The sequence below is a fragment of the Lepidochelys kempii genome, chromosome 16, assembly GCF_965140265.1.
Source record: "Lepidochelys kempii isolate rLepKem1 chromosome 16, rLepKem1.hap2, whole genome shotgun sequence".
Classification (NCBI taxonomy): Eukaryota; Metazoa; Chordata; order Testudines; family Cheloniidae; genus Lepidochelys; species Lepidochelys kempii.
In genome coordinates this window covers 28,977,562-28,992,446 of record NC_133271.1, presented here as the reverse complement: position 1 = coordinate 28,992,446, position 14,885 = coordinate 28,977,562, and the positions used below count along the sequence as shown (strand labels likewise).

The window sequence follows — 14,885 nt, the reverse complement described above, 5'->3', positions numbered from 1 at the left end:
GAATGACCTGCTTTAAACTGAAGTAGGTCCAGTCTTTGTTTGGAAATCAAACATTCTTCCTGATCTGGAGCAACAAATGTCAGTTTTGATAGCTGAATGAAGGCCAAATGGATTGAAGCTGGGTAAATGATAGGTTTTCAATGGAAATACCTAAATTTGGATACAGGGGAAGGAGAAAAGATTAAATTCCATCCCTTACAATTGCAGTGTGAAATTACTGTCTTCCACAGTCACATAAAAAGAATTTGAATGATGTAAAGCTGCACTTGTATACTCACTTGAACATGATCTGTATTTGCACTCCTCCAGTTAGTGGGGTGCTTTAAGCATGGAAAAAAGAGACGAGAAACACTGTAGACATTACTGTCTTTAGTGTTTGAGAACCTTGGGATAGTCACTCAACCCCCTCATACATATTTAGAAACACTTGCCACAACGATGCATTGTTATACATGTTAAGACTAAACTAAGCCAAGTTTGAGACCTCATTGGCAGTTGGTCTATGCATTTTTAGGTTCTTCATTTAGAACTACTCAGTAGATCACAGGAATGAAATGCAAGGTACTCCAAAGCCCTTCATAGTACTACCCACCCTAATCAACCCAAGGGCCATTAAAATATTCCTCTTCCTGCTTTCTTTTATTTTTCCCTGTTCCTTTCATTCATCTCATTCTCTTTCTTCCTACAGATCCTTCCTTCTCTCCAAAACAACTCTTTACTATTCCTCCCATTGTGATGGTAGTCAGTGTCCCACTTACCACCAGGACTGGCACCCAAACCTACATTGCCTATAAAGCAACATATACTATGGTAAACTTCTCTGAAAACATTAATCAACCATTTAAGTGATGGGAGCAGTGTACAATTTTATTGAATGTTGAGTTTAATTAAATGCTTTTAGCAGTCTCCTGTTACAGGATTTTTTCACATTTTGCCCACCAGTATTGGTTATAAAAGCCTATTCGATAGAAGGCAATCCTTGCTTATATAAGGAATGGGGGTACAGGAGTAAGTAAAGGGCCTGTTCCTGAACTGCAAGGGGGAAGCCCTACAGCAGAAACAGGTATGGTTGTTCTCTGTTTGTGTTGGTCATGTGTGCAGGATGTATTGCAACCCATCATTGCTCACTACTAAGTAAACCACTTTTTGTAGGTAAATAAAATTTGCTGCAAGATGGAGTTAATCACCTGAGTTTAACTGATAATTATTAATTATTGTATTATTTTAGTAGAATTGAATTACATACTAGAGGCCACAAGCCCAGTGGACTCACATAGCACATTTCCCTTTATAGCTGGTAGTACCAAAAGCAATTATGAAGGCACACTGGAACCTTATCTAGAGTGGAAATTCTGTCAGCGACAACGGTGTTCCTTTTTATATGTTTGCAGACTGAGCATCTGTTCTATTCCTAAAGTTAATTTTGACGAGAATTACTGGTAGTTGTGCTTGTATGAAGAAAAGAATTGACACCACTTAAACTATGTGATTTAGTGATTTTTAGAAGTTGTTTGTGCAACATATTGTGCTAACTGGATACAGTACAATACACAGTTAAATTAAGGTAAATTGTGATAAACACAAACAGGAATGTTAAGAGAACTGAAAACCTTCATATTGCTATGATTTTTTTAAAAAGATAATCTGTAAATGAAGGTGTTTGGTAATGTGATTTTAGAAATATAAGATGGTACAACCATACACATCTAGAATACCAGTTTTAATAGACATCTTGGAACAAGTTAAAAGTAAATTCAACATTGGTCTCAATTAGCTTACTAGGAAGTTTATTTAAGAGAAACAGGTTTTATATAAAATTAAACATTACATATTTAGGAGCACAGGGGTGAAGTCAACCTGCAAATCTCCCCTTCAAGCTGCAATTTTTTTCCTTATTAAGGCCTAAATATTAAGTAATTGTGGCACACTAGAAATCAAGTTGCTTACAGCAGAACAGATGCTAGAATCTGAACAACTAGTTATTGCATGCTGTTTATCTATATGAAAAATGGTTAAGGTGCAATATGAGGAACCATTAGATCTACTTTGACCTCCTGTAATTAATACAGAACATAGAATTGAGTGTTCCAAAGGGTTTAAGAACTGCCAGTGGTACATAGGCTGATCTCCACTATATTGTGGCCCATATATCTTGATGCCTACGATAGTGGCTGGGGCCTTATATATAGTGGGATTTATATCAACCAATAAAATGCAAAGGGTTCTGTTTGCCTCTTGATGTGCAAGCATAGTTAACAGTGGCAACAAGATTGAATCCTACAGCAATTCCAGTCACTGAATTCCCAGAGTCTTCAAGACAGAAGACAAAAGTAGCTGTTAAATTACGAACATTTTATTCTTGCTACAGGTGTTAGAAACAGGTAACTGATGCTGATTTCTGGGACATTGACAGTCAAGTAGTTTAAGACTAGATCCCTAGCTCTCCCACTGCCAAGCCCAGATGTGGTATACAGTGGCCTTTCTAATGAAAGGAGAAAAAAAAAAAAGGAAGAATCAAGAATATGGATTATATTGGTTAAGCAGGCACAGGGCCCTCAGTTATATAGTTTACATGTTCATCAGCCTGAAGTGTATTTAGAAGAAAAAACTTATTAGGCAAAATTAGAAGGTAAACTTGATATGTCAATAAAGATGCATTACTAGGTGTACTTTTACTTATTTTATCATAATATGTAATGACTTTTTATTGTACTGGCTTCTTTTTGATGTACTGAAATTATGTTTGAGCTGTTATATTTCATGGCAATAGCTAAACACTATTAGAGCTAAACAGGCACTCATTTTGTTTACTTAGAATTAAAAAAGAAAAATTTACAAAGTTGACAGATAACATTTATTAAAACATGTTATACCAAAAAGAGCATGGATCTCTTCTATAAGAAGAAAGTATTAAACAGCAACATTAAATTAAGTAAAACCATGCTGTGCAATTAGGACAGCAATATTATATAGACAAAATTATCCAACCTTTGCAATACAGGCATAACATCTCACAAAGTATCAATAAGATATGCAACTTTACTATTATGAATGACATTTTGTTTATAATAAAAACTTTTGTATCTCACTTGCATAAACAGTTACATTTCTGGAAGAAAGATCCCTTGGAGAACAAAAAAGCAGCAGCAATTGACTTATGACACAGGCTTCAAGCAAAGTTATCAGAGTCTGATAATTTCATCACATTAAAAATATATTGGTTTTCCAGCATATCCCCTTGGGGCACAGACAGCTTAGAGCTTTTTAACTAAAAACTCTAACTACCCAGTTAAATATAATTAAATATAATCCTTTGCTGTTTTGAGAAAACTTTCAACTCTACTAAATAACGATGACAAACTAAATACAAAACTGCTGGCTCTCAGGATTCAAAGATGGGTTAGCTCTCTGGCATCAGCCCAATAATGTTCACTTTAGGTGGTCTGAAGGATGTCCATTCTTTCATGTCCAGAAGTACAGTGATGTCAAGTATGGACCTTATAATAAAAGACACTGAAATATGGCAATCTCAGAGCTCCCTCCTGGCCTCTGATGTGTGATATTTATCACAGTCTTAACAGGGAAGCTACAGCAGAGGAAAAATTGAGACCAAAGATCTTTCAGTAGTACCATCTAGGGTCTCTCTGCTTGTCCATTAAGCGATCAAGAATGGTTGCTACTTGAAACTGGGAAGGTGCTGCCTTTTATTTTTATTTTTTTTTAAATACTAGTGTGCAAAATGGGAATGCTAGTATATAAACCCAAAAAAGGAGAAAAACGACTCCTGACAGACAGATTCACAGCTCCTCTGAGAAAAGAAGTCAGGTACTTGTCACTGTGACTGCAGGAGACTGTACTTCAGAATTGCAATTGCTTAGATACCATGGGTAATGATGGTCTTAGAAACCTAGAGATGGAATTGGAAGGAATTTAACTTTAGTCTCCTTAGAGAGTTCTTATCACCAGCAGGCCATGCAGTGGACTCTCAGTAACACAAGATTCTGAAATTGTTACCACTTCTTATCTCTCTACAATGATCCAGGTATTTATAAAACATCCCCTCTGCAAATGTCTACTAGCAAAAAGAGGGGATATTTAAGGGAAGGATAAAAAATTAACAAAACCATGTTTTTAAATGGTCATCTAAAATTATAAAGCATAAGCATAAATGCATAACATTCACCTTAAAATATATATTAAGTGGATCCCTTGTTTGCCAGACCAGAATACATCTTTTATCCCTTACACAAGGCCATCCCAATAGTGGTGCTTATAGGCTCTGGAAGAAGCTGCATTCAGCCTTTCTTGTTTTAGTTAGCTAAGTGTGGATCATGTAGATTAATACCAAAAATCCAAGTGTCAAGGATTACGAATGTTAATGGAGTCATATATGCTGGATTTTCAACACAAAATGTCACAACCTATTGGGTGGAAACAGTATTAGATGTTAGAGTTACTATTCATAAAAAGTCATTAAAAGGATACACACACACCTACTACACCTGTATAAAACCTTTAAAGTGTCTCTTAGTAAATTTATTTTAAAGCTCTATTTCAAAGTTTTCTAAACATTACTCCTATCTGAAGTCAACTTTTAAAAGTCCCATATAAAAGTCATCTCAAGCCAGTAAATGAAAGGGGTTCACAGGCAGCTCTGTAGGGTGGTCTGGGTCTGATGGAAGTATACTTTGTTATTCGACCATAGGTTCTCAACCTGGGGTTTCCAACCACCCTCTCTTTTTTATGGCCAGATGGGTCCCCAAATCTTCTCTGTTGTCCTTTGGGGGTCACAGTATGGAAAAGAATGAGAGCCACTGTACTGGAACAATCTTGAAGAGAACAGGAGCATTATCTCCTCCAAATGGAACCATGGAAGTCACAAAAAGTACTCCCTGTATGTGGTAAGGAGGTGGGGAAATGGGGAAATGGAAAAAAAGGGCCAGTAAGTACAGGAACCCTCTCCCTACACTCATGTAAACACACAAGGAAATAACCTGCTACCATTATAAATTTCAATATTAAATAGTGAGTGTAAATGTGGAAAGAAACCATAGAAGGACTATATAATTTCTAAATGTAAAAAAATGTATAAAGATTTTTAAATACAAAGTGCTTTTATACATTGATCAGGTTACAGTGTTAGTGAACAGACAGATCCCTGTTTAGTTACCTTGAGTACATGGGTTAGACAGCAATTATCACCCCCACCCTGCTTTGATGTAGAGTTCAAGTAAGTGCTAAGAACAGGAACTCCTTAGTGCTGACCATTTGTATGTCCATTGCCAGCAATGGACTCATTTTCTGTACTCAAAATTCTGTATGAAAAATATCTGAAGAATTGATAGAGTAAAATTTGAGAGCCTTTAAAAAACCCATTTTTACTTAAGTTTAAATAATATGCCAAAGAGTTGCAGTAATAATAGCCCATCAAGTAACGAAGCTCACCTTTGTGTCAGACATTCATGTTCAGGATACAGTTAGGTTAGATGTTAAAATATTTTTTTAATTGGGCTGTTAAGCAGATAAAGAAGAAAAACAGCTAAAGGGGAAATTACTAGTTTGTGTGTGTGGCTTTAACATAATGGGTCATGTTGTATTTTAGTTCCATGAATCTGGATGCAACTTGGGGCCAGTCATGCTTGGTAGCTATTTGGTCCTGGCTAACTATTTTGTTACAAGTTACCAGTGCTGGAAGAGGGCTACATGTATGTAGACTCACCTCTTCTGATTGTGAGCCCAGTGTATGCTAAGGAGGCTTTTTCATTCTTACACCAGGTAATAAACTACATCATAAGGTTAACTGCTTCTGAGTAGGAATGCAAAGGCTTTCAACCATTTTGAGCTGCCTTCTTCAACCCCTATCTTATCTCCACCTTCACAACTGGTGCATTCCCTGGAGCCTGGATGGATGTCAAAATCTCCCAAAACTACGACACTGCTCCATCTGCTAGAGCATGAGTCCAGTGTATAATATATCCTCCTCATAGCGCAAGAGTGCCACCTTCCCACAACTAAGAATCCAGAATTGCTCACGAACCTGAAACTTGTGCATGGCACCATGTCCCACTGTATAATTAAAAGGGATCCAACTAGGGTAATTTAAATTGTTTGTCAGCAAGGGCCTTCATTTGGAGAGAAAACAGCTCTGACCTGCTTGTGTCTCTGAATGTGATCAGAGTCACAGTAATTGACAATCAAGAACATGTATTATGGACCCCACTGTTCAAACAGTAGAGGATTAAATATTTAAATGTCAGTTTATCAATGACTAATAAGAACTTCCTGAAGCAAGTCTCTAGCTCTAGTTTTAGTACCAAAAAAACCCAAGTCTGTACTGTACAGTGAGTTTGGTACTTGCTACTGCAGTAAGCCATGAAAATCTGAAACTTGAGCTATAGGTTAAAGGCTTTATTGAGTGTCGGAATAATACCAACTATGCACTTAAAAAAATAAAAACATTTTGATAAAATGCCCTCTTGCTACACACACACTTCTACAAGCTCTCTTACGATGTGGCAGCCAAGGTTGAAAGACAGCCCAACCGAATTTACCATCATACACTGCAGGGGTACAAACAAATGAAGTTTTAATGTAACTGTCTCTTAAATTTATGCAGCACACATCATGATATATCCAAGTGCTTTACAAAAACGAACAAATAGAACTAGGCCCAGTAATGAGACAGAACCAGACACTCTACCAGAGAAAAATATGAGTAAACAAACAAGTAAAGGAAGGCTTGACTCAAAAAGTGGCTTTTCACTAAAAACTATAGCTATCTGAAGGCTCCTTAACGACCCATGTTAAGTAAGTTGGTGACATCTGTTCAGTTCCCTGCTGACAGCCAGTTCTATATAACTAAAATCCTTTATTCATTTATTAAAACAAAAACACCTGAATCCTGTAATTTCTACACATAGTTAACCTATGCAACCTTGTGCTACTGTTACCCTTATTGCCACCTTCCCATGCATAAAGTTAAGCACAGGAATAAGTGTTTGCAGGATTGAAGCTTTAAGATTGTGGGGTTTGGGTCTGGAACTTACAGTATGTTTATTTAACTCTTAGCACAATGTAGCCTTCATCACAGCCCTTGAGCACTACTGTGAAACAAATAATAAATAACAGCAATAATATATAACAAAAAAAATCACCACAATTGGCCTCATTAGTTACAGTCTCAGCAGAGGGTCCTATGAATAAGCCATGGAGATTTGAACTTCCCTCTCACCTCTAAAGGAGTCCCATCAGGGCAGGGTTGAAGCACCTGCAGTGGAGACAGTAGATGGACAAAAATTTGGTCTGCTCACAGCTGTATCAGCAACATCCTTAGAACTTTGAAAAAACCAAAACCTTAAATTTTACAATAGCAAGTACCAGACAATATTTGCATAATTAGTTTATTTTGCTTACTCTGCTAAACAATTATAAGTCTTATGTTTAGTTCATCTCAGTAGTATTCTGCTCAGCTTTGGAGGCTTGGTATGACTTAGTACAAGAAGTTACATGCCGATGAAAACTGTCCCTCCACATAAATCTTTTCCCACAGATATTACACTCGTAAGGTTTTATGCCTGTGTGGATTTTCATATGGCCGACAAGATGATGTTTCATTTTGAATTTCTTACCGCAGACACCACAACCATAAGGCCGAAGACCCAGGTGCATGCTCATGTGCCGATCCCTCTGACTCTTGTGTGTAAAGCTTTTACCACACTGACAAGGATATAGTTTGTCATTAGGTGAGAATCCAGAGAGGGTGGTTTCTTCTTTAATTCCTGTAGTCATTTCAATGCTCTCACCATACCCTGCTGCTATCATAACATCTTGTCTGTGAACATTTAGATTTCCATCTGCCCTTTCACCAGAAAATTCTTCCATAGAAGAGCCATAGAAATCAACTTGCTCATCGTAGTTATTTTCATCAGCCTGTTCATCAAATTCTGCCTCCATCTTTTTGTCACTTACATGAAAGTCTTCAACTCCTGAAGACTGGATAGAATGCTCTGTCTGAATGACATTCATGGATTCAGACACCTGGTGCTCATCATAAGTATGTGCATCTACACCTTCACAGTCCTGTTCAAATCTTTCTGGTTTCACATGGATCCAGCGCTTGTGTGACATGATGCTGGGTTTGCTATAGATAGGCCTTGTATACTGACACTCTGCACTGTCGCTGGCTCCCTCTTCGCCATCCTGACTTGTCATTCCTGTGCTGAGTCTGTCATGTTCTGCTGAAGAATTACTGGGAAGGTACTCATGTTCTGTTAGCTGCGATGACAGCTCATCTTTAGAGCTTTCTTCTTCATTTTCACCATCCCTTAGCTCCTGCACTTTGTGGAAGTCTGGCTGTCCTCCAGAGCCCAGCTCAAATGTTTCAACAAGCCCATTATAGCTACTGCTGCTTGGGGACTGATGATCACTGCTATGATTCATCTTCTGACAGAGAACTGTTGGGTTCCCTTCTAACACTTCAGTGCATTTGTCTACTACGTGCCACATCTGAAGGAAACTTGCTGCTGTCAGATAACTGACAATTTCTGGAGCAGGCATCACCAACCGTCCTGTATAAGTAGACAGAAGGATGTTCTCAAACACTCTTGGATTCATCACATCTGGAAGGACTATTCGCCTGCTATTTTTCAGGAGCACTTGGTCACAGAAGTAAGGTGAGCTGGCTGCAAGGACAGCTTTATGGGCTCTGAACAGATGGCCCTGAACTACAATGGAAACATCACATAACTGTCCCTGCTGGCGCTGCTGGTTCAACTTCTGCAAAATGGTGCTAGAAAAATCAGGAAATTCCACTCGAAAAGAGTTTGTCCCAGACTCCATTTCATTACAAATCTAGTGTTGTGCTGCAAGAGAGAGGAAAATATAACCAGTTTCAACATAACTAAGCAGCATTTATGATGAGACTAAGTTTGCTCATTCCACTCTCTTATCTTCAAGTCTTTCCTCTTTTTAGAAAGGGACACTTAAGTGGGCTGACATGTTTCAGATAAGTGGGTTTACTTACCCAAAGAAACAAAACTTTTAGGAACCCCCACAGTTGCCAGGCTGTTTCTACCTTTTCTATTCCCCTTAGTCTTTCGATTTTAAAAATGTTCTACAAGATCACAAACTGCTACACCATCTGTGCACAAACATGAAGGTTGGACATCTAAGCTATATTGTGTATTCTGTACAGCTAGTTATTCTATGGGGATGGGGTTACTCATGCACATGGTTAGGAGGGTCAAGAGTAAAAAAAAAAAGTAGTTATTTTGATGAGATTACAGCAGTAGGGTTGCTTGCATTTCTTATTAACTAATTCCACAATGTCCCAAAGTTTCTCATGTGGGAGAAATCAATTCTGTTTTCCAACTGCCAGCCAAATCATCTCCTCAAACTTTTCTTTAAGAGCACACTGGCCCCTTTTAAGAAAGGAATTCACTCTAAGTTATTTATATATGTTATTTCATACTTCAATATGACAAGTCACATATATTGCAAGAAAGTGATTGTCAGAGTCCTAAATAGAGCAGAGTTAATGACCTTTATTATGAACAATATTTTTCTGCCCCTCATTTTTTAAAAGGAGAAAGAAGTAGATGTTGCTAGTGGGGAGCTGAGAGATCCTTACAGTGACACAAATTTTGATCTTTTTCAAATGTTACTTTATAGCAAAACCCCTTGATTTAGCACCTTTTAAAGTAAGTGTTTTTCTTGCTTAAACTGGAACCTAACAAGACTAAACTCTTCAAAGAAACTGAAGGTTATTAAGGGTCTCAAATAGTTCAGCTGTTTAGTTACAAAAGGAAGAGAAGTACCTGGGCTCAAAGTCTGTTACAAGATAGTAAAGAAACAGAGATGATTGATATTTTAAAGTTTTATTTAAAGTACCAAATTATAAGCAAAGACATAGGCCAACAGAGGTGTATAGTTACTGGGTTACAAATCCTTAACAGGAATTATGGAAACACCAAAATTTTTTTATATAATTGCATCTGAAATGCTAATGTGGTCAAAACCTATAGAAAGGCCAACTTTAACTTCCCATTTAGCTGTGTGGATACATTTGTAGATTACATAACTGAAAACTTTAAAAAGAGCACAAGCTTGAATCAGATGTGGTGTGGTCAGATGCTATTTGAGCTTCCAGAAGATTTTTTACATCAGCTACTTGAAAGAAAAACTATTATTTTTTATGATCAACAGAATGAAAGAAACTATTAGACTGTGACAGTCAATCACAGGAATACAGTTTTCACTGCATAGTATTCAGATTTTCTTCAAAGTATCTATCTTGTTGACATCTTTATCTCTTAGAACAAAGTTCTGACTTTCAAAAAAGTGCCTTCTAACGTTTAACAGAGATTGGATAAAAATCTAGGAAAGAAGCCCCAATTCACTCATTGAATCATAGAAACATAGAGCTGGAAGGGACCTTGAGAGGTCATCAAGTCCAGTCCCCTGCACTGAGGCAGGACCAAGTAAACCTAGTCCATCCCTGACAGATGTTTGTCCAACCTGTTCTTGAAAGCTTCCAAAAAAAATGGGGCTTCCACAATCTCCCTTGGAAACCTGTTCCAGAGATTGACTTCCCTTAAATTTAGAACATTTTCCCTAATATCTAACCTAAAACTGCCTTGCTGAAGATTAAGCTCATTCTTCTTATTACAAACAAGCACATGTATGCAAAATTTGACAGGTATCATTATTTCATTTAGGAGATGCTAAAGAAACAGCAACACTATTTGCATGCAACACACAGACTACACAAAGAGAATGGTGATGTAAGTCACCCATAACAATTAAAACAATAACTCATGATTATATAACCTCTTTCTGGTCATTTTGGAGGCAGAGATCCACTCTGCATTCAAAACAGAAGTTGCCAGAACTCCTCCATCCAAAATTTAATAAGGGGAAAGGAAAGATCTACATTAAGGCTAAAAATTAAAGCAGCATAATTGTTTTGCCTTTTTTTATTTAGTTAGAGGTCTTACCCACCCCACCGCCGCAAAAAAGTGTGACCCACTGAAGGTGAATAATCACAATATACTTATTTGCATTTGTGTGTAACTAATCAGCATTCCTCCTAACCTCACTACCATTTACAGGAGGTAAACAGACATGTATTGGAGTACTTGTGGCACCTTAGAGAATTGGTTAGTCTCACTTCTGAAGTGAGCTATAGCTCACGAAAGCTTATGCTCAAATAAATTGGTTAGTCTCTAAGGTGCCACAAGTACTCCTTTTCTTTTTGCGAATACAGACTAACACGGCTGTTACTCTGAGACGTGTATTGAATTGTCATAGGATCATTTTCAGTCACTCATGATGGGTGATCATTATCTGATATCAATTTGTCCAATAACTGATAGAAAGTGCCTGCCAGTCAAAATACTGAATGGCTGATTTCCTTTTAAACCATCAGATTATTAATAAAAGTATCAGATTTTAAAATCTGTTATTGGAAGGAAAGCTATTTCTGAGGTCTTACCAACCAGTTAATTGCCTTGCATCTGCTTCTAAGAGGGCTCTTTTGGGAAGTAGGAACCAGGTAACAGGTCTAATAGAGTCTGCATGTTTAATCTTCGTATTTACCAGTGGTCCTCATTTTCCCTCTTTCATTCCCTTCACTCTTTCCTACAGATATTGCTTCTCTTTTACAGGAGTGCAATCAGCTCTTATTAGGAAGATCACTTTCCTTATGCCTATGCTAGAGCTGCAGGCATCCCAGATAAAGAAAGAAACCCAGTCTCCTTACAAGAATTCCAGCCCATGCAGCCTATCATGACAGTACTGTCATGGATAAGTTATTTTCTGCTTTGCAGAAGCACACGACAAGGCTACCGAAGTGCAGCTCTTCAGTAACAACATAACAGGCAAGAGTCATTTTACTACACAATCTCTATTTAGTCATATGAATTTTTTGCATCTTACTATGAAAAATGCCATTATTTGGAAGAAGCAGACTGCCATTACCTCTTTTCCTGTATTTTTTAAGAACAACTTGTCTTCCATGATTATCCTACTATAAGAATTCTTATTCTTTATAACAAATGCTATGCTAAATGCATTTTTGAAAGACATTACTATGACTACCCTAAACTACCATCTTTCAACAAGCATACATCCTAATCCCATAAAGATGTACACAACAGAATACATGTGGGTTCAACGTGGTAACATTTCTAGAAGGGATCTGTTTTCTTGCTGTTGTATACAAAGTTTACCATTAAAAATAAAAGTGTTTACATAAAGGCAGTCAACTTAATCATACTGTAAACAAAATTTTCTTTACATATTATTAAGAAGTTAGATATGAAAAGTGAAAGTATTTTTAAAATGTTGTTTTCTTTTCACTATTTATTGTCTGTGTTTCCTTATTTTATTTCTTTCATCTGGGACAATGAAAGTCAATAAAATTTTTCCCGTTTTGTTTAAAGAGAGTTCCACACTCTTAGTACTAGGATGTTTGGGTTCAAGCATTGCAAGATAAAATATTATTAGAATAATATATTTTGGAAATAAATAGTTGGTCTTAAACTTTATAAAAGCTTGTTTTTACAAAATTTGGTACTTTATTATTAGTTATGCAGAGCATCTCAAGGCTCAAGCACATTAGCTGAACTACATGTATTAAGAGTTCATGCCCAGAAAAGTTTACAATCTAAAAAAGACAAAGGAACTATTATACCCATTTTACAGATAGAAAGTTGAAGTACAGAGAGATTAAATGACGTGCCCCAGGCTACTAAAGAAGTCTATAGCAGAGCCAGGCACGGAAGGAAGAATTTGCTTTTGTATATCCAAAGCAGAAGGCGCCTACGACCGGCGCCGCTCCTGAAGCACTGTCTAACTATGGAGTGAGTGAAGTGAGCTGTAGCTCACGAAAGCTCATGCTCAAATAAACTGGTTAGTCTCTAAGGTGCCACAAGTCCTCCTGTTCTTTTTGTCTAACTACATAACTTTGCGAAGCGTGCTGCAGAGCTTGACGCTCGGCTGCATTACTCCGCCCGCCTCCGGTGGCTACAGGATGCCCCACTGAGCTTCGAAGTGAACATCCCCCCGCGAGGCATCTGCCCCCTCAAGAGCCGTGGGCTGAGGGCTTTCACGGGGCTGCCCACCCCCAGGCTGCTGTGTGCCCGCCCCTGCCGGCCGCTGGGCGCCAGCGGGGCTGAACGGGGTGCGCCGGCGCCCACCGGAACACGGCGGCCCCGCCCCCGGCCGGGAGGGCCCCGCCCAGCGAGCGGCGCCGCGGGGGCTGAGGGGAGGCGCCGCTGTGGGACGGAGAGGGCCGGGGGGCCGGGCCCAGGCCGCGCCACGGGCAGTCAGACCCAGGCGGCGAAGCGATGAGACTCGGCCCCTCTCACCTCCCGCCGGAGCGAAGGGGGAGCCCGGGCGTCCCCCTCTGCGCCTCGATCCAGGCAGGGCCTCACCTGGGCGGCGGGGGTCTCTCACATGGCCGGTCCCGCTGCGGGGCCCCGATCGCTGCTGCTACCGCCGCCACTTCCCGGCCTCGGCCCGGCAGCGCGCGGAAGCGGTTCCCCCTGTGCGCGCTTCCGCTTCCGGGTCACGCGGCGCCGGAACTGTTCCACCGGCTCGGGCCGCGGGGGCGGGGCTAGACCCGGCTGCGAGCTCGAGCTGCGCCGTGCGCGCGCTGGCGGGCGCCTCTCCTAGCGGCCGTTTCCGTGACAAGGGTCGTAGCGGGCCCCACGTGTTCTAGGTACTCGACAAAGGGAGGCCGAGTCGGTCCCAGGCCTGAAGAGCTTCCGGCCCAAGCCGGGCTCGCCCGGCAGGGAAATCGCCGCACAGGGAGCTGCTCGAGCTCGCAGCGCAGGGCCCAGCGGCGGGAGAGGGACCGAGGTTCTGTAAATCCAGCCCACTGGCCTCAATGGCTTCTTTGCCTGTCTGAGGAGCCTGTCTGTCTCTTACTAGAGCTCTTCGTTTGCTTGGCTTACAAAAGGAAATTGGATACAGACAATATTCACCCTGCAAAGACTGACAGATGCAGAGACGCCTGTGTAGCTTTAGGGACATAATTCGTGGAGGATTTGGCGGTTTTCTTCTAATCTTATAACCAGGACAGGAATAGAAGTCTTCCTGCTCATTTAGAATGGTTTAGATTGGAAGCTCTTCAGGGCAGAGATGTTGTTTCATTTGTTATGTAACGTATGTAAATTTACACCGCTGGAACATTATGGAGTAGACGGCTCACGGCCTTGATGCATCATCCTTTAACTTAGGGTGGTTTGAACTGATCGTTATGCTGTCCTCTGCCTGAATGTTCGACTTTACTCCTTATCAGAGTAAGACTGAAGTAAATGAATTTGTGCTCGAAATGAGGGATGTCACTGATAGTAAGAGGCAGCTGAGAGGAGCAGATGTGGTCTCTGAGCTATCCAGTTTCTCATACTTGTTGTACTGGGTTAGGGCAAGTATCGAGTTTAACTTCAGTCATGTTCTGATATAAAACCATGTACAATACAAATATGAATGAGAAAGAAGACCCTAGTAAAGAGTTAGGGTCTGATTTTGCAAGGAACTTGTGGGGGTAAACATCTGTGTCTGTGAAGAGTGTTATTGGTGTTAGTGGGCCACAGTGGAGGCACAGGGTCTCTCTGTGTGTTTCTTGGTTGAGAGTCAGGGCTTTCATCTTTCCTTTTGGCAGATAGGTAGACTCCAAAGATAAGGCAAATTCATAAGAACTTATCCCTGACAAACTTTATGACTCAATCACACCCCAGTCTGTAATACACTTGTAGAACACAGAGACAGCTGTGTTACAAGAGTTGCCTTATAAAAGGAAATGCTCAGTTTTCTGTAGATTGGCTAACTGTCTCCAGCATAGGAACTTAATACTGTTATTTATCATTTGTATAATGTAGGAA

General features: G+C 39.8%; 1 protein-coding gene across 11 annotated transcripts; it reads right to left on the bottom strand.

Moving 5' to 3' along the window:
* Positions 1-1,716: 1,716 nt before the first annotated feature.
* ZBTB43 (zinc finger and BTB domain containing 43) lies at positions 1,717-13,566 on the bottom strand. Of its 11 annotated transcripts, none has more exons than XM_073313742.1 (4): positions 13,434-13,566; positions 7,629-8,861; positions 7,232-7,267; positions 1,718-4,892 (listed from the first exon to the last, which is right to left on the bottom strand). In XM_073313742.1, exons 2-3 carry the CDS (start codon positions 8,836-8,838, stop codon positions 7,248-7,250), a joined length of 1,230 nt encoding a protein of 409 aa, XP_073169843.1. In that variant the 5' UTR covers positions 8,839-8,861; positions 13,434-13,566; the 3' UTR covers positions 1,718-4,892; positions 7,232-7,247. The 11 variants fall into 11 exon arrangements, 6 of the variants coding, with proteins under 6 accessions (XP_073169843.1, XP_073169845.1, XP_073169840.1 ...); XR_012155205.1 differs by having other exon boundaries at positions 1,720-4,421; positions 7,414-8,861; XM_073313744.1 differs by having other exon boundaries at positions 1,721-4,421.
* Positions 13,567-14,885: the final 1,319 nt, after the last annotated feature.

Bases quoted from the DNA above. Each gene is read 5' to 3' on its own strand.
- ZBTB43 (XM_073313740.1), bottom strand. From the start codon at position 8,838: ATGGAGTCTGGGACAAACTCTTTTCGAGTGGAATTTCCTGATTTTTCT.